At 34.8% G+C, this 23,249-nt stretch overlaps 2 protein-coding genes across 2 annotated transcripts; one reads left to right on the top strand and one right to left on the bottom strand.

The window, feature by feature from the left end:
• Positions 1–5,124: 5,124 nt before the first annotated feature.
• Positions 5,125–6,035, bottom strand: LOC117933314 (probable xyloglucan endotransglucosylase/hydrolase protein 27). Its single transcript, XM_034854684.1, has 2 exons — positions 5,503–6,035; positions 5,125–5,377 (listed from the first exon to the last, which is right to left on the bottom strand). Exons 1-2 carry the CDS (start codon positions 6,033–6,035, stop codon positions 5,125–5,127), a joined length of 786 nt encoding a protein of 261 aa, XP_034710575.1.
• Positions 6,036–13,484: 7,449 nt separating this feature from the next.
• LOC117933313 (hydroxymethylglutaryl-CoA synthase-like) lies at positions 13,485–21,092 on the top strand. The gene is made up of 12 exons (XM_034854683.1): positions 13,485–13,556; positions 14,978–15,084; positions 15,616–15,748; positions 16,336–16,479; positions 17,046–17,204; positions 18,002–18,075; positions 18,174–18,249; positions 18,359–18,414; positions 19,277–19,364; positions 19,461–19,601; positions 20,024–20,173; positions 20,895–21,092. The coding sequence occupies exons 1-12, from the start codon at positions 13,485–13,487 to the stop codon at positions 21,090–21,092; spliced, it is 1,398 nt and encodes a 465-aa protein (XP_034710574.1).
• The last annotated feature ends 2,157 nt before the right edge of the window (positions 21,093–23,249 follow it).

The raw sequence follows: 23,249 nt of genomic DNA, 5'->3' as shown, positions 1-23,249 counted from the left end.
AATGATCATAGAAGAATTTAAGCAGGTAAGCTTTCTTTTCAATTTGTTTTTCTTTTCATTTTGATCTATTTTTGTGTTTTACTTGTTCTGTTTTAATTATTTTTTTTCCATTATATCCATCTGTTTTCAGGTTTTGAAAAGGTATCAAGAGAATGGCTCGGAAAAAGGAACAACAAAAGTAGTGGAGGAGACGACAGAATCTGTTCTGCATGACTAGTTCTAATCTGTTCTGCGTGACTGGGTCTACTGGTCTATTTCATTTCATTTCGTGTTCTTGCCTTTTGAACCTTGTAATTGTCTGTGAAAAGGAACAACAAATTTTTCAGTAAGTAGTGATGGGGCATTGAGCATAAGTGATAGTTTTTAAGTAGGAAAAAAGGATTTGGAGTTTGCTGAAATTATACGAATGTCATTCTTAATGGTGAACAAAATGAATGACAATTTGGTAAATATAATATAAAAATAAGGATTTTCATTTTTTTAAAATTATTTTACTGCGTGTAAAAATGGTGCAAGTGATGGGGCACTAGGCATAAGTGGTAGTTTCTAAGTAAGAAAAGAGGGTTTGGAGTTTGCTGAAATTATACAAATGTCAGTCTTAATGGTGAACAAAAGAAATGACGATTTGGTAAATATAATATGAAAATAAGGATTTTTCATTTTTTTTAATCATTTTATTGCGTGCAAAAATGGTGCAAGTCATGGGGCACTGAGTATAAGTGGTAGTTTGTTAGAAGGAAAAGAGGGTTTGGAGTTTGCGGAATTTATACAAATGTCATTCTTAATGGTGTAAATATAATATAAAAATAAGGATTTTAATTTTTTTTAATCATTTTACTCCTTGCAAAAGTGGTGCAAGTGATGGGGACACTGGGCATAAGTGGTAGTTTCTAAATAGGAAAAGATAGTTTGTAGTTTACTAAAATTATACAAATGTCATTCTTAATGGTAAACAAAAGGAATGACAATTTGGTAAATATAATATAAAAATAAGGATTTTCATTTTGTTTAATCATTTACTGTGTGCAAAAATGGTGCAAGTGATGGGGCATTGGGCATATGTGGTAGTTTCTTAGAAGGAAAAGAGGGTTTGGAGTTTGCTGAATTTATACAAAGATCGTTCTTAATGGTGAACAAAATGAATGACAATTTGGTAAATATAATATAAAAATAAGGATAAAATAAAATCACAACAAAAAATTATCTAAATAGGAAAGATGGTTGAAGTGGCTGAAATTATTTTAGAGGAAAAAAATAAGATAAAAGAAAGAGAACAATTAAATTAAATATATAGAATTAAAATAAATAAATGAAATAACTAAATATAAATATCTGAACCTTGTGAATGATGACCACTTGTAGAGTTAGTAGATGTCTTTAGCACTTGTAGAGTTAGTAGATGTCTTTAGCACTTGTAGAGTTAGTAGATATCTTTACCACTTGAGAGAATTTCAATTTAGAGAATTGTGAAAAGAGAAATTAGAGAGAATTGTAAACAATATAAAGGGGAGAATAGAGAAAGAATTAAAATGAAGGGTATTTATAGAGGAGTATTGGTGAGTCATTTACTTATTTACCTCTAAAACTAGTTGTTGAGAGGGGTATTATAGATATTTGACATAAAAATATTATTAGTAAGTGATTTACTTATTTATCATTTAAACTAGACGTTATATAGTTGTTGGGAGGAGTAATATAGACACTTGACATGAAAAAAGTAAAAAATAACTATTGATTTACTTTTTTACCCCTCAAACTAGCCATTATATAGTTGAGAGGGGTATTATAGACATTTGACATGCAATAAAAAGTAAAAAGTGAAAAGTGAAATTTAAAAAGGCCAAGTGGGCTGGCATGGTGGGTCGACGGGCTGTTTCTTTAAGCCCAACACGACCTGCTTCTTTGGGTCGTGCCGACCGAGCCTACTACAGTGTTTAGTTGTGCCGAGCCATAAGCCAAAATGGGCGGCCCGACCTAATGGACACCTCTAGCTATCAGACAGTTTTCAAGTTTTTAAAAGGTATTAAGAGAATGGATTGGAAGAAGGAACAACAAATTTTTCAGTCAAGTAGTTGAAGAGATGACATAATTTGTTCTGCATGACTAGTTCTTTTCTGTTTTCTTGAACAGTTTTGTTTCATTTCATTTCGTGTTCTTGCCATGATTAGTTTCTAAGTTTTTTTGAACTTCATGTTTTTTTCTTAGGCTTTTGTGTCCACAATAGAAATTCTTATGACTTTTAAACCTTGTAATTGTCTCTAAAATTACTACTATCCATGGATGTTCAAGATACTCATCTATATTTTTTTGTTTGGTTTGCTCTTTTATATATATATATATATATATATATATATCCTCAGGCAAGTTTATGATTGTTTGAAACTTTAGGCAAGGGAGTCACGTTTATGAGTTGAAGACCTTGACAATAAAATTTACAAGGTGACTCAATCTCACTTCAAAAGTGTTATTGGTATCATGAATCAAAGTAAGAATATGATCATTATTTTAATATTTATATGTATTTTGTTTTATGCATCCAATATCATTTTTTAAAATAATTATTTCTGCATAAAGTTTATAAAAGTTTGGTTAACAAGTCAAACTTGATTACGAAAAACAAATGAAGTTATAATGTATGCACACATGCAGAGAGAAGGAAAACGAGAAGCACTTAGAGTGCTACGAATGCATCATAGTTGTGAAAGACGCGCTTAGGCTTCGAGCAGCATGATGCCCATTCACGAAGGCGCTACTTAGGCGTGCAAGGTGTTTGCCTTCGACAAGGCGCGACGCGGTTGCCTCCGACTAGGTATGCCCTTCTTTTTCTTTTTCTTCTTCTTCTCATTCTCTTCTTTAGTCGTCGTGTCGGGTTGAAGACTGAGAAACCCTATTTTTTTTTTGAGACCAAAATGATATCGTTTTGGCCATTTTGATTTTAAAAGGAACAGGCCAAAACGACTTCGTTTTGGGAGCCTATTCCTTAAACAAAAAGGCTAAAACGACGCCGTTTTGGCCCTGTTTTCCCTTCCAACCATCTTTTTTGGTATTTTTGAACCCGACACCACTCCCAAATCGTGCTCTAGCCTCAACCGTGCAGTGGAGAAGTGAAGAAGATGAAGAAGCGGAGGAAAAATAGAGGGAAAATAAAAGAAAAACAGAAAAAAATAGTCACGTACCTTCTGGGGCCTCGGTATCTTTCTTTTCTATTTACTTTTTTGCATTTTTTTTCCATTTTTGTCTCATAACTCTCATTGGCAATTTTTTTTAAAAAATATAAATATTGTATTTTCAACATGAAAATTTTAATAAATAAAAATAAATAAACAAAAAATACTCATGTGCATATTTTTTGTTAATGTGATATGCATATTTTTTTTTCTATTTTTTTCTTAATTTAATCATAATTATTTTATTGTAGTATAAAATTATAAATATAAATGTTGTATATTGTAGTTTAAATATAAATATTATATTTTGACATGAAAATTTTACTAAATAAAAATAAACAAACAAAAAACACTCATGTGCATATTTTTTGTTAATGTGATATGCATTTTTTTTTCAATTTTTTTCTTAATTTAATTATAATTATTTTATTGTAGTATAGATAATTTGTTTGCAAGATGGATAATGAGAGTGAAACTCAAGTGGACTCTAGTGCAAGTGGAAGAAAAGATCCCGGATGGAAGTATGCTTGTTTGGTTAATGAAAAAGATTTGAACACCATCATATGCATTTTGTGATAAAGTAACCAAATGAGGCATATATAGACACAAACAACATCTTGTTGGTGGATATAGAAATGCTAAAAAGTGTAGAAAATGTCCGGAATATGTTAGAGAAGAAATGAAAGAGTATATGAGTGTGGACCCGCATTTTACACGTGCACCCCCACTTGATCGGCGAGACTAGCTTTTATTTGTGAAAAATTAATTTTTGGAAAAAGTCAGAGTCGCCACTTATTTTATTTTTTATTTTAAAGGGAAAGAAAAACCCTAAAAGTGACTCCATAATTTTTGGAAAAAGTGTCTTTGAAAAACAGAGTCTAAGTCCGAGGATCGGGTTACTTATTGGGAAGGTACCTCTAGGAGGTAGCACTCCTCTAAGCCCTAAAAAGGTCTCTACTGACTAAGTCGAGGGAGATGTGGCAATTAAATAGTTGATCATGGATACCTAGGTAGGCTAGGTGATTTTAAAAATAGCATGTTGAACAAGAAAGTCTGATCATAAGAGAGAGTTAAAGTGCGTACTTGAAATGCTTCTCAAGTGCTATCATAGAACATCAAAGTTAGTATAAAAATATGACACACGACATGCATTCTATTGAAGATAATCAAACAAGCATCAAGGCAATCAAGTATGGCATCAAACATGGACATGGCTCATGATAACATACACATTCATGGAATTTTAGAGTTGGGGAGCAAAAAGAGCGTACCTGATTAGCAAGCATCAACACTTCCATGGGAAACAAGTGTAGCTCAATAATAAGTATAAAACAAATTCATATATATCATCAAGAAGAATAAAAAATCAACCAGATATCGAGCAAACAATATCGAAGAGAATATCATGAATGTCGGGCCCCCACCAAAGCCCTAATTGATTTTGCATGAGTTAATTCTATGAATTCCATTGTTTGGAATCATGAAGTTCATTCATGCTTATTTAAAAAAGAAAATCAAGAAAATCATTTGAAAATAGTGAAAATGCATACCAAAGGGAAAATTGACAGCAAAGAGTTTGTTAAAATCTGGATCTTACTGCTTAAGGAAGGTCTGAGGCTAATTCTTGAAAGTAAGGATTATTCGGATGCAAACGATTTTGAAAGCACAATTTAAAGCATATAAATTCATGAGGTGAACATGAAGGGTGCAAAAGGAAAAGGAGAGTGTGCACCAGAATGGTTGTTTAGGAGTACAACCTAGGGGTGCGACTGTGACTTGCATTGCTAGTTGTTGTAGATGCTACTAATATTCCTCAGTTTCAAATGATCCCTTCACTATTGAATTTCCACACCAATTCTGAAGGCGAATGAGACATTGAGATGGGAGAGAAAGAATGAGAATGCCCCTCGTCAGGGCTTGGTGCAGATGGGGGAAAAGCATTGCAGTTAGAACAAGGTCAGGCATGATGGGTGTCAGGTGATAGAACTGAAGGGTATGATGCAGAAAGATTGGCATATGGGGAAGGAGATGGTCCTGTATAATCATGTGGTTCTGGAGATGGAGCTGGAGAAGGGGTAGGAGGGGTTGCATGAAGCGTATCTACCAGATGAGAAGATAAACTAACTCCCTTAACTGCATCAGAGACTGAGTTATCCAGGCCAAGATTCTTTGGAGGGGAGCCCGTAATTGTTTGAGCCAACTGCTTCAATCTTTGTGGCAAAAGAATCCCAAAATTTGACATAAATGAAGCCTGTACCGTAACTGGTGGGTCTACTGTTGAGCCAATTACATTTGTTATCTTTCCTTATGAAAACAATAAGAATATATCATGAACTTGTGCCTGAACCTCCTCATCTGGGTGATGTCACTTCCTGTCAAACCAGTAGGAACCTTCTCCTCCCCTGGGTCCTCGTCATTGTAAATGGGTTTGAGATCAATTGTGCCAGCTGGAAACCTCAGTAAAATTAACTTAGAAAATGTAGCAGTAAATGGGCCATACCTGTAATCCACTTTCTGTTTTCCTCCATCAGTGGCCCAGTCTGACTTGTCCCATATTGAGCCATGCACATACATTGGACTAGCGATGAAGTAGTTTCCTATGGCTTTTATCCTCATGAACAATCTTATGGGGACATCATCAACATAAAATATGATATGGTTTTCAGTCCAGAAGATGCTGTACTTGTGAAAATCTACAGATGGGTTGAACCGGAGTGTGTAGCGCTCTTCTCTTCCTTTACTGGTGCTGTTTCTGATGGTTGTATTGCCATGAACATTGGTCTGAACCGCCCACTCTTTGCTTTTGACATTTCCCAAGATCTCAAAGGTCACTTCGTCTTGGTTCTTGCTGTATCTATCTTGATTCATGGAATCAAACGCAACCACAACTCCTATAGTGCCCTGACTTCTTGGTAGTTTAATGGAGGCACTGAAGTATCCATGGAGGAAAATATCTGAAGAGACAAGCTCAGAACCAGTCTTCTAATCCAGACTGATCTCCAAGTTCCTAGTTGTTGCAAAATATGGGAATGGTCTTCAAGTTTTTGCACCTCATATTCTATCAGGGAATGGAGAACAATTCCCTTATAAGCTTCCCTATACCTTTGTTCCTTAGACAGATGTTTTTCCAAAGGGTTCATTTTTCGAAAATCATGATTCTTATTTAATACTCCCATTTTCACATAATCCAAAAAAATTAGAATTTATCCAGTGCCAAGTTGACCAATCTGCTCATTATCAACCCGAGATATTTATTTTCCTTAAGAGCATTTCAGAAATACAAAGTTCCATTCTGGGCTGCAAGGCTTTGGCTCGAACAGAATATCATAAACAAACTTCCTGTGTGAGGTGGATTTAAAGATCCATATATTTGAAGTATTTCCTCATCTAAACTCTTTACTAAGAAACATATCATGGTCCCGACCTTTATCACATGTCGCTTATGAGATCTACTGACGAATAAAGAACAACGATATGAATGGATTCTTGAGCAAGTTTCACCACCTTTCCTTCTATAAGCATGTTCGGCTTCGGAGAGAAAAGTAAAAGTTCTACTTTTAATCTAACACCAAAATATGGATGGATCTCAGGAAGAATTTTTGCATCTTTACTTGGAATATCGACATCATATGCCAATACGACTCCATCAAAGATTTCATCGAATTTGAAAAGCAAAGAACTGAGTTCACGAATGATGGCTTGAGAGACCCTACTCGCTTTCGATGGATGCACGTATACTATCAAATTCGCATCTGAAACCCTTAATCCCTCAATTGATTATTTAATCAAGGCTTACGATTATCAAGTAAAAAAAGTTGGAACCAGACTGCCGGCGGGGATGAAAATCAAACGATGGCGACTGGCTGTTCGTTACTGAGAAGAGTAACGCCTAGACCGGCTCTCCTCAGGTTCCCCGTGTACCATTTGCATCCTATGAGGTGGCACCCTCAGTTTTTCAAAACCCTTGTGGCAATTTCAAACATCGAGGTCATTGTTTTCAGCTTTCCTAGTTATATAGACTGAACCAGAAAGTGATAGCTCTCCTCGTAGGTCTTTTCGAATAAGGCATCAACTCTAGTTTTATTTAGCGCCAAAATCATGATGATCAGTTGGGATTGTGACGGTTTCAGAGAATTGTGGAGGGATTTTAGTAGCGTGGAGATGACGATCTTGTTCATGGGAGTGGCCTCCACTCATAACTCCAGTGTCATATCCAAATATAATAGAGATCATAGAAGCAACTGTGGCACAAGCGCATGCACACTTGTTGATCCCTACCTGATTCTAGAAGAAACATTTGTAGCAATGAGGCCACAAAAATCAAATTTCTCAACATTCAAACATGAGGCAAGGATGAAGACGGATTGAATCAAACGTCCCAAAAGGAGTGAGCCTAGTTGACGCGTTTGGAGTACTGATGTTTTTTTTTAGATGACGTTCCAAGGGGTGGATGCCACCAACTCAGCTGCATTTGGATTCAAACTTATGAACTCAGCTTCATACCATAATAGCTAGTTTCGGCAAGTCTCATTAAAATGGAAACAACCATTTTTTTATCTTCTCAAAGCATAAGTTGTCAATATCAGTTTTTGTTTTTACTCATGGGGCCTTCATAGCATTAATGGAATCATGGGTCTCTTCTTGGAATGACAATTCTTGTCTCCACATAATATCAACAGACCACGCCGTTTGTGGGTTATCTTTCCACTTTGTTTTATCCTTGGGTTGGGTGCACTTGTCTTTCATGTGAGCGCAAACACCTATGCACCTCAAAAACTGTACTGATTGCCAAATGCTTTCACGGAAATGTGGCCCCCCTCAAGTAGACCCTGCTGTATATTCTCAATATGGAACTGCCGCATCTGAAATATGGTCTTGGCTGCAACTTTCCGACACGTCACTAGAGACATGGGATGATGACTAGGTCTTTTAAGAAACATAACAATTGACACCTCTCCATTGGCTCCCATTGCAAGGCTCTGTTGCCTTGTTACACGTGGGGATAGACATAGGTTCTTAAGCAACCAAACTTTATCTTTGTGGGTCAGGGAATGAGTTCTTTTGCTGCCGCCTTAGTCCGAGGTGATCAAATCCCTCTTTAGCACGTACTCAAGGTTGAACATGACTGATGCATGGGATTTGGACTCAGCGCATGCATGTCTCTTCATAGCTGAGGACACAGTCATTCTACTTCCTACAACAACACAGTATGCATCCCAGCCTTAGTTGATAAATAAGACGTACCCAGGTGAGTAACCAAGGTCCTCTTGGATGCATTCACTCTCTGCATATATATCTATCAATGCATTCCCCAAGAACAAGCCTAAATCCATACCTCTCCATCTGATAAATCCGTCGATCCACCTTCACAGATCCAGTTCATCAGAAAACTAGAGGAAAAGAACAGAGACCAGAACAGAGGGGAACTAGAGAAAAAAAAAAGAGCAACAAACAGTATACGAATAAAGAGAAGCCACATTTCACATGCCTTCAATGGACTTCGACTGGTGGGAAAGATACTAGAAAACTCAATCAAGAGAAAGACAGCCAACATCTTCGGATAACACGCATGAAACAGAGCTTCATTGAGTTCAAATAATGCTAAAAAAAAAAAGCAAGGAATAAAACAATATTTGTAAGCATATGCAAGAACTATAAATCGGCACAGTTCACATGGAGTTTCTACCATCTCAACCCAACAAGCAAACCGTGTTCCAGATCATAAAAGGAGAGAATGAAGAATATAGATTGGGAAGGCGAGCCAGAAAAATAAACAGAAAACTTACCTTAGAACTTCTCTAAAGAAGCAAAGTCTGCTTCTCTTTTCCGATTCACCTCTCCAAGATGAATCTCTTTCTTAGTGCTCTATTTTCTTTTCCCTTTTTTCTTCTTTTTCCTCTAAAACCCACCTGTTAGAGCTTTTTATAGCAAATAACAGTCCTTCTACGTGAGGAGTCTTCCTCTCTCCAAATTTTATCTTATGCACCGGAAAAACTCTTTTTTTAAATTTCAAACAATACCCATCCATGCACATCACCTACAATCCAGTATATCATCTAAAGAGTTTTACCATTTTCAAAAGCTTCTCCAATGGTAGACTTCTTCCATAAAAAGTTCAAATTATTAAAATAAATAAATAAATAATAAAATAAATAAATAAATACATAACTAAATAAATAAATGGGAGAATGATAAAATGATAATAATAGATAATTGAATAAATAACAAGATAATAAACAAATAAATAAGAATAATAAATAACTAAATAACTAAAAATGATTGATAATAATGAAAATAAATAAATAAATAAAAACATAATAAATGATCAAATAAAAATGATTGATAATGATAAAAAATGAAAATAAATAAATAAATTGAGCCACACAAGCCATGCAATTATGCAAGTCACGCTAAGAATGTCTAATGGGCTAAGTAGACTTAAGCGGCCTAAGCAAACCTAAGGTATCCAAATGACCTAAGGTGGTGCTTAATGGGCCGGGTATACCTATACGGGCTTAGGGTGAGACTAAGTGGCCCTAACTAAGTCTAACCTGAAGTGCACCTAAGTAAAGCCTAATCTAAACTTGAAGGACAACCAAGGTCATAATGTGGAGCCGGATAAACCCCTCATCCAAAGTCTCCAAAGTAGCTCAGAGAAGGTAAGCTACATGAGTAGTAATGGGCCAACAAGGAACTACTATGGAGTACTGAAAGAGCGTTTAAAGTTATGTGCTATAGAGACAAAATGGAGGGTCTACAAAGAGTTCCAAGAAAAAGTCAAAAAGAGCAAATGAATATGGAGAGCGAAGATGTTAATGAAGATTTGTTTGATTTGAAAGATGAGGATTTTGGTGAGGAGATTAATAGTAGAATGAATATCACCAAGATTTCTAGTGGAGGTAGTAACCGAGGAGGAAGTGATGGTAGGATGTTTTCTTAAAAAAAACAAGACAAAAAGGCCTTATGAATCATTTTTTCACTCCTATTGCAGAGATGGTTGTTCAAAATCAAAGGAATGGGAAGATGAATCAAACTACCATCAATGATGCCTACAAAAATGAAGCAAGAGAAAGAACTTATATGTTTATCACAAGGTGGGTGTATGAGACTGCTATTCCATTTAATGCAGTCACATATCCAAGTTTCCAACCAATGATTGAGGTTATTGGCCAATATGGTGTGGGTATGAATGGATCAACTCTACATGAGGTAAGAGTTACTAACCTTAAGAAAGAATTGGCTCTCACAAAAGATTTGATGAAAGATCATATGGTGGAATGGGGAAAAAATGGATGTTCAATTATGTTGGATGGATGGACCGATAGGAAAAAGAGAACTTTGGTGAACTTTTTGATTAATTGTTCAAAGGGAACCATGTTCATGCAATCTATTGATGCTTCTTCAATGATTAAGACGGGAGAAAAAATGTTTGAGTTACTTGACAAATGGGTAGAGCAAGTCAGTGAGGAGAATGTTATTCAAGTTATAACAGATAATCACTCAAGTTATGTGATGATAGGTAATAAATACTATTTCTTGAATTTTTATTTACTTTTAAAATTTGAATTATTTATTTTGATATATTATGTAAATTTATTATCTACAATTTCACATAGGGAGGTTGTTAGAATTAAAACGCCCGCATTTGTATTGGACACCATGTGCTGCACATTGCCTTGACTTGATGTTGGAAAATATTGGAAAGCTACCAAACATCAAGAGGACATTGGAGAGGGTTATATCACTAAATGGGTATATTCATAATTGCTCAGGGCTGCTCAACATGATGAGGCGGTTTACTGGACAAAGGGAATTGCTTAGGCCTGCTAAGACTTGGTTTGCAACTACTTTCATCACATTATTCCGATTGCATGAACAAAAAAACAACTTGAGGAAGATGTTTACAAGCTCAGATTGGTCAGATAGTAAATGAACAAAAGAGCAGAAGGGGAAAACTATAGCCAATATAGTTCTAATGCCTTCATTTTGGAACACTATTGTGTTTTGCTTAAAGGTTTCGGGTCCCCTAGTTCATGTGCTTCATTTGGTTGATGGTGAAAAAAAAGCTTCTATGGGATACATCTATGGGGGCATGAATAGAGCTAAGGATAGAATTGTGAGAAGTTTTAATAGAAATAAAGAGAAGTATAAAGAAATCTTCAACATCATTGATAAGAGGTGGGAGATTCAGCTTCATCGACCTTTGCATGTAACATAGTACTTTTTGAATGCGAAATTCTTCTATGATAAACCAGAAATAGAGCATGATGTAGAGATTACGAGTGATTTATATCAATGCATCTTAAGGCTAACAAGTGACCCTACTAAACAAGAAAAAGTTGTGGCCGAAGTGAGTTTGTACACAAATGCCCAAGGACTATTCGGGAATGAGTTAGCTGTTAGGACAAGGAAGACTAGAGCACTAGGTTAGTTATTTAGTTTTGTTTATTTAAATGATTATATTCTATTTTTGCTAAAATAGGTAAATTGTTTCACTAAATTGTTAATATCTATACTATAATTGAATGATGGGCTGCATATGGAGCTTCAGCTCTAAATTTGCAAAGGTTTATAATGAAAGTCCTCAACTTAACATGCAGTGCATCAAGTTGTGAACGAAATTGGAGCATCTTTGAAAATGTAAGTGACCAAAATAATTGCAAGTAATAGTCTAATAGAGTATTGAATGTAACTTAAAAGTTAAAACTTTAAAATATATTTATGAGCGTATGAATTTTTGCAGATTCATAGCAAGAGGAAAAATAGGTTAGATCATCAACGCTTTAATGATTTGGTATACATTAAGTATAATCGAGCCTTGAAAAGAAGATACAATAACCGTAACACCATTGACCCAATTTCTTTGAAAGATATAGATGATAGCAATGAATGGTTGATAGGAAGAATGGAAGATGAGGATTCTCATGGAGGTGCACAAGATGATTTTGTATTTGATGATGATAATTTGACATGGGGTGATGTTGCTAGAGCTACTGGAGCTGAGGAGGCTAGGTTTGATACTAGAGTTAGAGCTAGAGCAAGCTTAAGCATAATACCACCAATGAAGGGGATAGCTTCAAGTTCTAGAACTTTGCCTTCTCATTCACTAATAGATGAAGATGAAGATGGAGACATGGTTGATTCATTAGATAAAGAAGATGGGGAAGGCTACAAATGTGATGATGGAAATGATGATGATGATGATGATGATTTTGTTGATTTAGAGGATGAGTGATGATTGCTTGTTGTAGACAGATTTGTTATTTAAGTGTTTTTTAATGATGTTTTTGAATTGTGGACAAATTTCATGTTTTGGTTTGGAAACTTTGGATTTGGATAAGTATTAGGCTATTAGCAATATGGATTTGATTTTTTTTTTTTTTTTTTTGTGCTTGGAGTTCTTTATTTTTATGTTTTTTGTTGATTAAATTGAAGTTTTTGATGATATTTGATGAATTATGTGTTTAGGACAAATAAATGATTGTTAAATTTGATTATATTATATAAAAATATATATAGAAATTAGGGTGCGCCTCACTTCACTAAAGCCCACGCCTTAGGTGCACCTTGCGCCTTGATGCGCCTTGAGGCGCCTTGAGCCTTTTAAAACTATGGCATGTAGTCATGGTCTATTGTTTGTAGTGCAGTGCAATAGTCAATGCTTAGGTGTCGTCATGGTCTCTGGCACCAGGGACCACGAATGGTGCACAATGTAAAACATTATTTTTTCCACAAAAAACTTCATAGGCCCATTGATAGACATTGGACCTATGACAATATATATTCTTAAAACATGTTTATATTTTGAATTTACCAAAATTGAACCTCAAACAAGTATCATTATAGTCGCGGTCGCTTCACTCTCTTAATAGTTCATAGCTTTCTCTCTAAAGCAAGAACGAAGAATAGAGCCCTAGAGAGAGAAAAATCATCTTTCGCTTACTTGCACTTTCTAGTTTCATTTTCTAGTTCGTCAAACAGGGACTGTGAGCGATTTAGAGAGAGACCGAAGGTGGTGTTTGTTTTTTTGGCTTTTTGCTTAAAGCAATTTAGTTTTAAAATTTAGGTTGTTTGTTTTTCTACTTTTTCATGACTTATTAAACTTTTACTAAATAGAAAAATCAAAATATGTAGCTTTTTCTAAATAAAAATAATAATATATTGATTTTTTTTACTTTTTAATACTTAATAGAAATAAAATAATACAAAAACAAACAACCTAATATTTAACACTATTAAACATTAAGGTTCTATTTAGAATTAAGTAAAAAAACAAACACCACCGAAGTCTTGATCAGAGTGTTAGGGAGGAAAGGAATGGCTTTGAGTCCGAAGAACGTTGGAATTCTCGCTATGGAGATCTATTTTCCCCAAACTTGTGTTCAACAGGTGATGATTCTCTCGTTTTTTTTTTCTTGTTTAATCTTTCTTTTGTTTTCTTTTGGTTTGTTGAATCAATTCTTGTTTCTTAGGTGTTAATGCTGTTTGAATTAGGTTTTTGATGGAGTTCCTTCATGTTTTTAATTGAAATGAACATGAGAGAGAGGGGTGTAAATACGGTGCTTAGTTTTGATTTCCTTTTTTCTCTTTTTTGGATTCTTTATTGAATTTGATTTAAACTGTTGGAACATTGGTATTTTGTTTGGTGAAATTGAATGCAAATGTTACTTTTGGCGAAAAGAAGTGAGAAAGGTCAGATTTCTGATCTGGTGGATGATCAGCTTCGAATTTTGGTAGTTTATTGTAATTCTGCAGTTGGTGCCAAGAAACTTGAGGAAATCAAAAGAAAATAAAATTCAGTTAACAAAAGAAGATATCAAGTATCAACAATTCAACTCTACAAACATGTTACCAGAGTAACACAGAAATGAAATAACAAAAAGGTCAAGCTAGTCAGTTATTTTGGACATCACTTTGGATTTTGAAAGGAAAACAAATAGTGAAGGAATTAGTTAATTAGTTCAAGATTTTGAAAGAAAAACAAATAGTTCAAGAATTAGTTAATCAGTTTAACAGGATCTTGATTAGTTGGAAGGTCAAGCAATCCAATTATTTTGGAATAACAAATAATTAAATAATTAGTTAATTAGTTTAACAGGATCTTGATTGGTTGGAAGGTCAAGCAAGTCCGTTATTTTAGAAATCACTTCGAATTTTGGGAGAATAACTCATTGTTAAAGAATCTGTTAATTAGTTAGAGATTGGTTAAGTTGTTTACTCTGTTGTAACTAATTATATATAGATGTTTCCTGAAACTAATTATTTTATTCTTTTGAGCTTCCCAAAATATCTCTCTGTTTACTCTCTGTTCTCTTTACTTTCAGATTTTTTAACTTGCCAATATCGTGCCAATATTGCAATAAATTAGTCATTTGTATTCTTATTTAAAATTGGGAAGGAACACCTGGATTGATTTCTTATTGGCTAATTTGATTGAATATTTGAAATTATTCTGGAATTTGGTGAAAAATGACAGAATGATTTGAAACTTCGAAAATTTCAGAGTTTTCAAATTTAGTGGAAAAAACATATGTAGTTTCAAGCTAACTGGACATCTGAATCTTGATAGCATAGCTATTTCTGAGTGGAGGTTTGAGTTTTTCCATAGTTCAAATAATTGAAAACATTTTAAGATGCAGAACTTTAATTTCTTCATTTTCCTACATTTATTGGAAGCCATAAGGGAGTTTAATTTATATCATATTGGTGTGAGGAACTAAAACTATACATATGCTGTGCATGCATTCAAATTTAATTTCCTATTATGGACTTTGTCATTTGTTCCTATAACGATCTTGATGGACATATAGGAAGCTTTGGAGACTCATGATGGTGCCAGCAAAGAAAAATACACTATTGGGCTTGGACAAGATTGCATGGCATTTTGTACAGAGGTGGAAGATATCATCTCTATGAGGTTCCCAATCATCACTTAATCTCCTACTTCTTTATGTACTGCAATTTATTCTTAATATTTAATTTTGGAAATGGAAGAAGCAGCTCCTTGTTGGCTCTGATTTTGGCCCCATAGCTGTTTATGTTACAGTGGTATAGGGCTCTCTCTGAGGAGTAGTGTCCCCAGCATCTGCAATCTATTGGCATTAAAAGTGGAAAAATCAAAAGGAAAAAAAGGAATTAGGCTTTGAAGATGCTCATCGATAACCATTCTTAATATGCTAAGAAATGGTTGAAAAAGAAAAAGAAAACTTAGATATGTGATCCTTTAAATCTTTGCTCAAGAATAGCAAAGCATTTGAAACCATCAATTTGGCTTGAACTAGACATGTTACCCCAGTTTTTTATAGCATCAGTCTTGGTGGTTGTAATGGCACTTTGTATTGTTGGTTCGGCTCTTAATTGTTTACTTGTTTGTTAGTCCGTTGAAAATCTTAGAGTTTTAAAAATATCTTCCCCTTATACTTGTTCCTGTATTTCATTTGGCTTTCAGTTTGACTGCCGTTGCTTCCCTCCTTGAGAAATATGAGATTGATCCAAAGCAAATTGGACGGCTGGAAGTTGGCAGTGAAACTGTGATAGACAAAAGCAAGTCCATTAAGACCTTCCTAATGCAAATTTTTGAGGTAATCCTTATTTTTTTTTGGATTCAGAGTATCCTTTTCATTTCCTTTTGATTTTTTTAAAACTGTTCAAAGATACTTCCCTTTTTGGTACTCAAGAGTTGTCTCCTCTTAGTTGTGGACCCTTGAGGCTTATGCTCAAGAAATGAAGTTGGATAACCCATAAATTTAAGAATTTGACATCATCTAAGGGATATGTGGTGTTATAACTATGGTCATGATAGCACCAACTCTGCCTCAAAACTTGGACCTTAGTTGGCTGTGAGCAGTCTTAGGGTCATGAAAACTCTGGGTCAGCCTATAGAAACTAACATTAACTTCAGCAGGTAAAAGCCTGTGAGTCCATGGAGACTTGAGTGTCACTCAATTAAGCAAGGGTGCAGGCATTTGGTCTTGCACAGGTTTGCAATCATACTGATTTTGAACTCTCCCTTTCTGTGTAAGGGAGAATTTATTGACATGACATGTCATATATGTACCATCCATATTCTACAAAATGTTTTTCTTTGTGCAGCTATGATACTTTGTCATTCTTAAATTTCATTTTTACAATTTTGAGAATATTCTACTTTACTCATGTAAACAAACAGGAATCTGGTAATACTGACATTGAAGGAGTGGATTCAACAAATGCATGCTATGGTGGGACTGCAGCTTTATTCAATTGTATAAATTGGGTGGAGAGTAGTTCATGGGATGGGTGTTATGGACTTGTTGTGTGCACCGACAATGCTGTATGATCTCTTTCTTAATGGGCCTAGACTTTCTTCATCCGTTGTTTATTTAAAAGATTTAGTTGTAGTTGGAAGTAGAGAAGCAAATGGCTTCTAAAAGAGCTGGCTTTCTACGAAATGTTATGGAGGGAATTTGTATGTGGGGCTCAGACCCCAAACATATTATCAAGCCCTGTAACTGGACAGTGGGGCATGTTTTGTTTGCTTGGCCTTATGATGAGCTCGCCCTAGAAGATTGTCTATTCTTAAACTATTATGATTGGATGATTTTGGATATCTAATTTGAAGACTACAAAATTGTGCTTGCTTTTATGAATAATGAATAAAGGCTTCAGAGCAGCCAAAATCCACTTCAACTCTTGATTTTGAAGCTGCCATAGCCCTATTCAAACTAAGCTGTCAGGCAAAGGTTGTAAGGATAAATAAATGAAGCATATCCTTTCAGTGAGCCTTTGGATTCAGAACCCAAGCTCCAACAGGGTGGACATGGTTACCCGCGTTCTCTTTGCCATTTTTATTTCACCGGTTCAAGGACATCACATCTAAAGGGACCTCCCTTGTTTCAGGTCTATGCAGAAGGTCCAGCCCGACCAGCTGGAGGAGCAGCTGCCATTGCCATGCTAGTAGGACCGGGTGCACCTATTGCTTTTGAAAGCAAATTTAGAGGCAGTCATATGTCTCATGCCTATGACTTCTACAAGCCCAATGTTGCGAGTGAATACCCTGTAATGCTTCTTCACATCTTGTGTCATTTTTATTGAAAATTTAGATAATCAATCTGGTTTCTTTATGATACTTTTGCATATAATTGCCTGTTAATATATTGGAAAGTTTTGTTCACAATTCTCTGTTTAGGAGCTCATTTTTCCACAACTTTGTTCTATGTTTAAAACACATGATGATCCAGGGAATTCCATTTGTGATACCATTTTCACATTTCCTATATTAATCATTTTCCGTTGAACAACCAAAGGTTACAAAAATGTAATAAAAATAGTGTTATTAAACTGAAAACCATGCCAACATTTTGATGTAAAGTTGAATATCATCAGCTTTGCTGTTGCTCCTATTAGCCGATCTTTTATTCTTTTGGAAGAACCATGACCAAAAGAGAGAAGGGACTGGGCAAGGTAATGCATTGTTCTGATCAAACGTAGAAGAACTTATATTCTTTCACAGAGTTGCAGTGAGAACTTGGTCTTGACAATTTAAACCCATTAAGGACCTCTGGATATGGTATATTTCAAGATCAATAATTTCTCCAGAAGCTTTTGCAATCACTTCTGGTTTTTTCTTTAATATAACTTTTATTAAGCATATGGAAGTAACAAGTTTGTGTCAAAACATTATGGTGCTACATCTACGTTATCTCTTGTAGAGAAATAAGCAAAATTCATAATATGAGAAAGTGTGACTTGGAAAAATGTGTTGTTCTTGTAATATCTTCTCCCCCCCCCCTCCTTTAGTCTTGAAACTCAATTACTTTTGTGTGTGTTTGTGTTTGTGGAATTTATGTTTATAGGTTGTCGATGGAGAGCTCTCACAGACTTGCTATCTTGGTGCACTTGATTCTTGCTACATACGGTTTTGTGATAAGTAAGTTTCTTCTGTATTAATGAAAACATTTGTCCTGTTATATTAAAGATACGGTGTACAACTGTGCCACTAAAATGCTGCACTGGCCTGTTATATAGGTTTCAAAAATTGGAGGGCAAGCCATTTTCTATCTCAGAGGCTGACTATTTTGCTTTTCATTCTCCATATAACAAGGTACCATACTTTTTAAATTTTTTATCTTGTTATCAGAAATTCTTAGGTCACATAATCTCGAAGCCTTGATAAATAATTTACCCAAATTTTTCTTGAACCGGTGATGCAGCTTGTGCAGAAAAGTTTTGCTCGGTTGTACTTCAAGGACTTCTTGAGAGATGCAAGGTTTTGATTTCATGTGCTTTTTAGTCTTCAATGTCTTTCTAACTCCTTTTTATAAGTTGGAAGGACACTTTCCTCCTTCCATACTCAGCATATCCAGTACCTTATTTTTTAGATATATCATGCAGCCTTGTTAGATCTTTTTTGTTGTTTCTCTGGCACGTTGTTTTGTTTGCTGGGAATTTAATTTGTCCCCCTTCCGCCCATGCCCTTTTCTTTTGCGTTTTCTTTTCTGTAGGTTTACTTTTAGAAAGCTTATGGTGTGCTCTTGTATCAAAGTTAGCATTCTCCATCAAAGGGAATTGGCTATGGAGTTTTTGTTGTACCCTAAGACCAAGTCAATGCTCTCCCTACTATTCAAATGTACATTTTAGGAGAAGCATTTATAGAGCGGCCCTTTGAAGTGAAGGCCTGATGCAAATTTTTAGACTGGTCTTTGATTGAATCGGCTCTTGTTTGGGTTGCTGCTTTTGGTAGCTCTTTTGTTTGGTTTTGAGTCATATTTGTCATCCTTATTATCATTGAAGTTTGGTTGGTTATTTTTCACCATGCATCCACTTCCTTTGCTTAATGGTTCCTATCTAATACTTTGTGGCTCCAACATGGTTGGAGATGATTCAGCTGGGGATGAACAAAAAACATAGCATGCCTTGCAGAAAGGTTTCTGAGTTCACTAGGAAATATTTTTTTCACAGAGAATATGCTCTGTGCTCTACATTATGCAACACCAAACAACATTTTGTGATTAACCCAGGGAGATCCTTAAAAGTTGATTCATACACACCAATCAATTGCCATTCAATTTTTAGGAATTTATCTGGTGCACACTTGTCAGGTTTACTATTCATTGCTTTTGTCTGATCAGCCTTGTTGATGAGGCCGCAAGAGAAAAGCTAGCTCCATTTTCAGCCCTATCTAAGGATGAGAGCTACCAGGGCCGGGATCTTGAAAAGGTAAACCATTGTGATCCTGTTACTGATAAAGTTGATTCTATTGCATGGTTGCTAGGTACGAACTTCTTGCTGATGAATTCTTATTCCAATCTATAGGCAACACAGCAGGTAGCAAAGCATCTATATGATGCAAAAGTGCAACCAACAACTTTGTTACCAAAACAAGTTGGCAACATGTACACTGCATCTCTTTATGCGGCATTTGCATCCCTTCTTCACAATAAGCATGATTCACTGGTAAATACCTTTTCAATTTTCTTTTCCAGCTGTTTGGCTCTTACAGGTTTGTTTGGACCTTGGAAACATCAGAAGAAAGGAAAAAGGGAAAAAAAAAAAGAAAAAGGAAAAAAAAATAGAGGAAACTCGTTTGGTTGTGAAGGAAAATAGAAGGAAAATGAAATTTAATGAAAATCACTTGAAAATTTTTCATGTTTGGGCTCCTCATTCACTACTCAAAAAAGTGAAGCAAGTGAGGAAAAAACAATTTATCTCAAATATGTTTTTTTAGTCTTCTTTGTTTTCTGCTCATTCTCTTATCATTTCCCTCATAGTTCCTAACTCCAAAGTGAACCTACATGTTAAGAGCTATTAAGGTTAATGTGGAAAGATTCCTAAAAGTTTTTTTTTTTTTAAAAAAAAATTATTATATTGATTTCCAGGCAGGTAAGCGGGTACTAATGTTTTCTTATGGGAGTGGTCTAACTGCCACAATGTTCTCATTCCAACTTCAGAATGGTCAACATCCATTCAGTTTGTTGAACATTGCAATGGTGATGAATGTCTCTGAGAAGTTGAAATCAAGACTTGAGGTATTTCTTCTTCTTACAGCTCTCACATTTCTGGATATATCTTAGTTATCCCGTGCCTGTGTTCTCATTGGCTACATGACAAGGCCTAGAGCCTGGCTCAGTCTGGTGTTTTCACATTATATTTGTCATAGTGTAGTGGCAAAATGGTGTAATTAATGTTTTTTAATGCATCATATGTGTCTTTGCACAAAATAGGTAAAGTTAATAACACTTGTTTGCATCTGATTTGGGTTATTGGTTTCAACTGTATATAAATTAAAATTAGAAAATACATCTTAAATTCACCCATTTAAACAAACAGTTTCTTAGTGGGATTTGTAATTTGACATGCTATCAATAAGCATCCCCTAAGATGTAAAACTAAGAATTCAGTATCTCTGCTAGAGGTATGGTAAAGAAATATATGATGAAGCAAACTTTGCTGGCTATGTGTTACCTGGGAAATGAAAGTTATGGACAATTATTGAGGTTTGAGATTCCGCCATGTTTTCAACTTCTAATTTCCTTCTCTGAAAATCAAATGTCGAAATTACTTCACTAGAAATAGTATATTTACAGCTAGAATTCATTTCCTGCTAGAAGTTTTCTCTCCCTTTTCTTTCCCTCTTTTTTCTGCATCATCATCTCTGGTAAGCAAGCTGTTTCTAAATGCACCATAGTTTAACATCTGGTCTTTTTTTTTTCCTTCTGCAATATTATGCTATCTGCTCTTCATATGCAGTTTCCTCCTGAAAAATTTGTCGAAACATTGAAGCTAATGGAGCATCACTATGGTGCCAAGGACTTTGTGACGAGCAAGGACTGTAGCTTGCTGGCTTCAGGCACCTATTATCTTACTGAAGTTGACTCTATGTACCGGAGATTCTATGCCAAGAAATCTGGGGATGGCGACAACACTGATCCTATGTCTACATGTTAGAATGGTTCCCCCTGCAATAGTAGCCGATCCTGTTCCAATTAGCTTGTTGAAGATATCTCTCTTAAAAGCTTCTTACCAACATGAAAAAGGTGTTTTGTTAGCAGGGTAATAGCTGGATGTGTGGTATATTCCTGTCCATGTATATTCTCCTGGAAATATAATCCTCGTGTTAGGTTGTTTTTTTTTTTCCTCATTTCCCAAGTTTCAATATAAAATTGTAGTTGAATCTCAACATTGGACTACACCTACAAGGGGTGTGAATAAGTGTTTTTTACAACTTGAAATGAATTGATTAGAATGATTGTCCCTCAGAATTTTTTTAGAATTTATATTTTTCTCCAAAAATTTTCAATAAACAAGCCAAATCACATGCAATAATGGATACATAGACGATTTTGTGATAAGTAAATGAATACAATTCACTTGAATCTAATAACAAGGAGAGAATGGACAAAAAAAATCAAATGAATTAGCCAATTTTAAAGTAAAAATCTATTCAAGAATTGTTTTGAAGTTCAAAATGGGTTGGATTTTCTTGAGAAACAAACACACTCATGCTTATAATGGAAGAGGGGCATAATGGAGTGTGTGTGATGGCTTACTTGGTGTTCTCCAACCCTAAATAGCAGTTTTGGGTTTAAATAGAAGGGAGAAACCTCAATCCAATGACCAAAAGTTTCCATAGTTGAAGGTGGGGCAATCCTACTTAAGGTTGGATCAACCTTAAAATAGACATAAAAAGACTTGGCAAAAAAATGATCCCCCAAAGCTTTTTATTGTTTTTTTTTTTGGAAAATATCCAGGATAACAATTAATTTGAAATTTTTGGTAGATTTGATTTCGTCCATCCACTACTTTATATACCTTAACCTCTAAGCACTTTCAACACTTTGATCTTCATAAGGTAAATAGTCTAAGGAAGATTCAAAACACCTAAGTTGGGAGACACTTAAGAAATTTTGTTAAGATTTGCCAACCTAGCTAAAACAAGCACAATCTTTACCTTGGGCAATTTTGGAACAAAACCCTCTACAAATCCTACAAATAGATTAAACAAGCACACAATTAATAGTACTCGCTCATAAACAAACTAGAGAATAACATAATATCACAATGCAATAATTCAATAATAGTTAAATAACCTTCTCCCACTTTTTATCCATAAAAAGACAAAGGAAAGACCATCTTTCAACAATATTATATCAATAATATGCACAAGTAAGCAATATAGAAAAATGAAAACATTGTGATACACAATCCATTACATATGTCCATATTAAGATCTTATCCATAGGTCAAAGCCACTAGTGATCTCAGCACTAGTTTAATATTCTCTCAAGGTTGAAAGTCCATGTAGCATAGTATCTTTGTGAATCATGACTACCCGATAGTTAATGTCATAATTCACTATATGTCTTATCTAATATGTAACCATCCATTTTAGTTCACTCATTATAGGAAAAACATCCTGATGACTAAGACAAGTTATTCATCCAATTAAGAGGTAATGTACTATAATCTTTGATGAATTGTCCAAATATATGAACTAACAATGAACTACTTATCACTTTGCAAGGAACCCATGATTTGGATCTTCTACGTAACTCCTAATGCATCTAAGTAATGTATAATGCAAGTGATAGGGACATGAATGCCCATATGACAATTAATGTAAATAAGGATAGAAGAAGGGAACTAGAATAATAAATAAATCAAATTTATCAATGAAACTATATTTTGTTACATTATATCAAGCTTTCAAGGGTTTTATCCTAACAGAATCACCAATAGTGATATGCCTGACACAAAGAACAATGGGTCTTGATGAATTCAATGACATTTGAAGATTTTGATAGCCTTAAGGTTGAACAGTATATAGGAAATAAGATGAGAAAAAAGACTTTTTTTAATGGATTTTTAAAAATTAAGGCTTAATTGAAAATGAAAAGGGATTTATAGATTTGAGGGATTTTTTATTTTCCAAAATTTTAATTTCTTTAAATGAAATAAAATAAAATAAATGAAAAAAATGATTGATTGTGTAATGGAAGCGAAGAGACACCAACTTTGGGGATTGAGGGCAATTTGAAATTTTTTTGAGTAAAAATTTAAGTGATCAAGACTAGCAACATTTTGATCATGAGTTGTCAACCATGG

Source organism: Vitis riparia, chromosome 16 (genome assembly GCF_004353265.1).
Source record: "Vitis riparia cultivar Riparia Gloire de Montpellier isolate 1030 chromosome 16, EGFV_Vit.rip_1.0, whole genome shotgun sequence".
In the NCBI taxonomy this organism is placed as follows: Eukaryota; Viridiplantae; Streptophyta; class Magnoliopsida; order Vitales; family Vitaceae; genus Vitis; species Vitis riparia.
Note: the sequence above shows the minus strand (reverse complement) of the source record. Positions and strands in the feature narration are given on the sequence as shown.

Excerpts from the sequence above, each read along its gene's own strand:
- LOC117933314 (XM_034854684.1), bottom strand. The coding sequence starts at position 6,035 with ATGAATCAAGATAGATACAGCAAGAACCAAGACGAAGTGACCTTTGAG. Across the intron at positions 5,378-5,502 it reads ATGAGGAGGTTCAGGCACAA|ATTGAAGCAGTTGGCTCAAA; the intron begins GTTCATGATATA and ends TTTGCCACAAAG.
- LOC117933313 (XM_034854683.1), top strand. The coding sequence starts at position 13,485 with ATGGCTTTGAGTCCGAAGAACGTTGGAATTCTCGCTATGGAGATCTAT. Across the intron at positions 18,076-18,173 it reads TACATACGGTTTTGTGATAA|GTTTCAAAAATTGGAGGGCA; the intron begins GTAAGTTTCTTC and ends CCTGTTATATAG. Across the intron at positions 18,415-19,276 it reads GACTTCTTGAGAGATGCAAG|CCTTGTTGATGAGGCCGCAA; the intron begins GTTTTGATTTCA and ends TTGTCTGATCAG.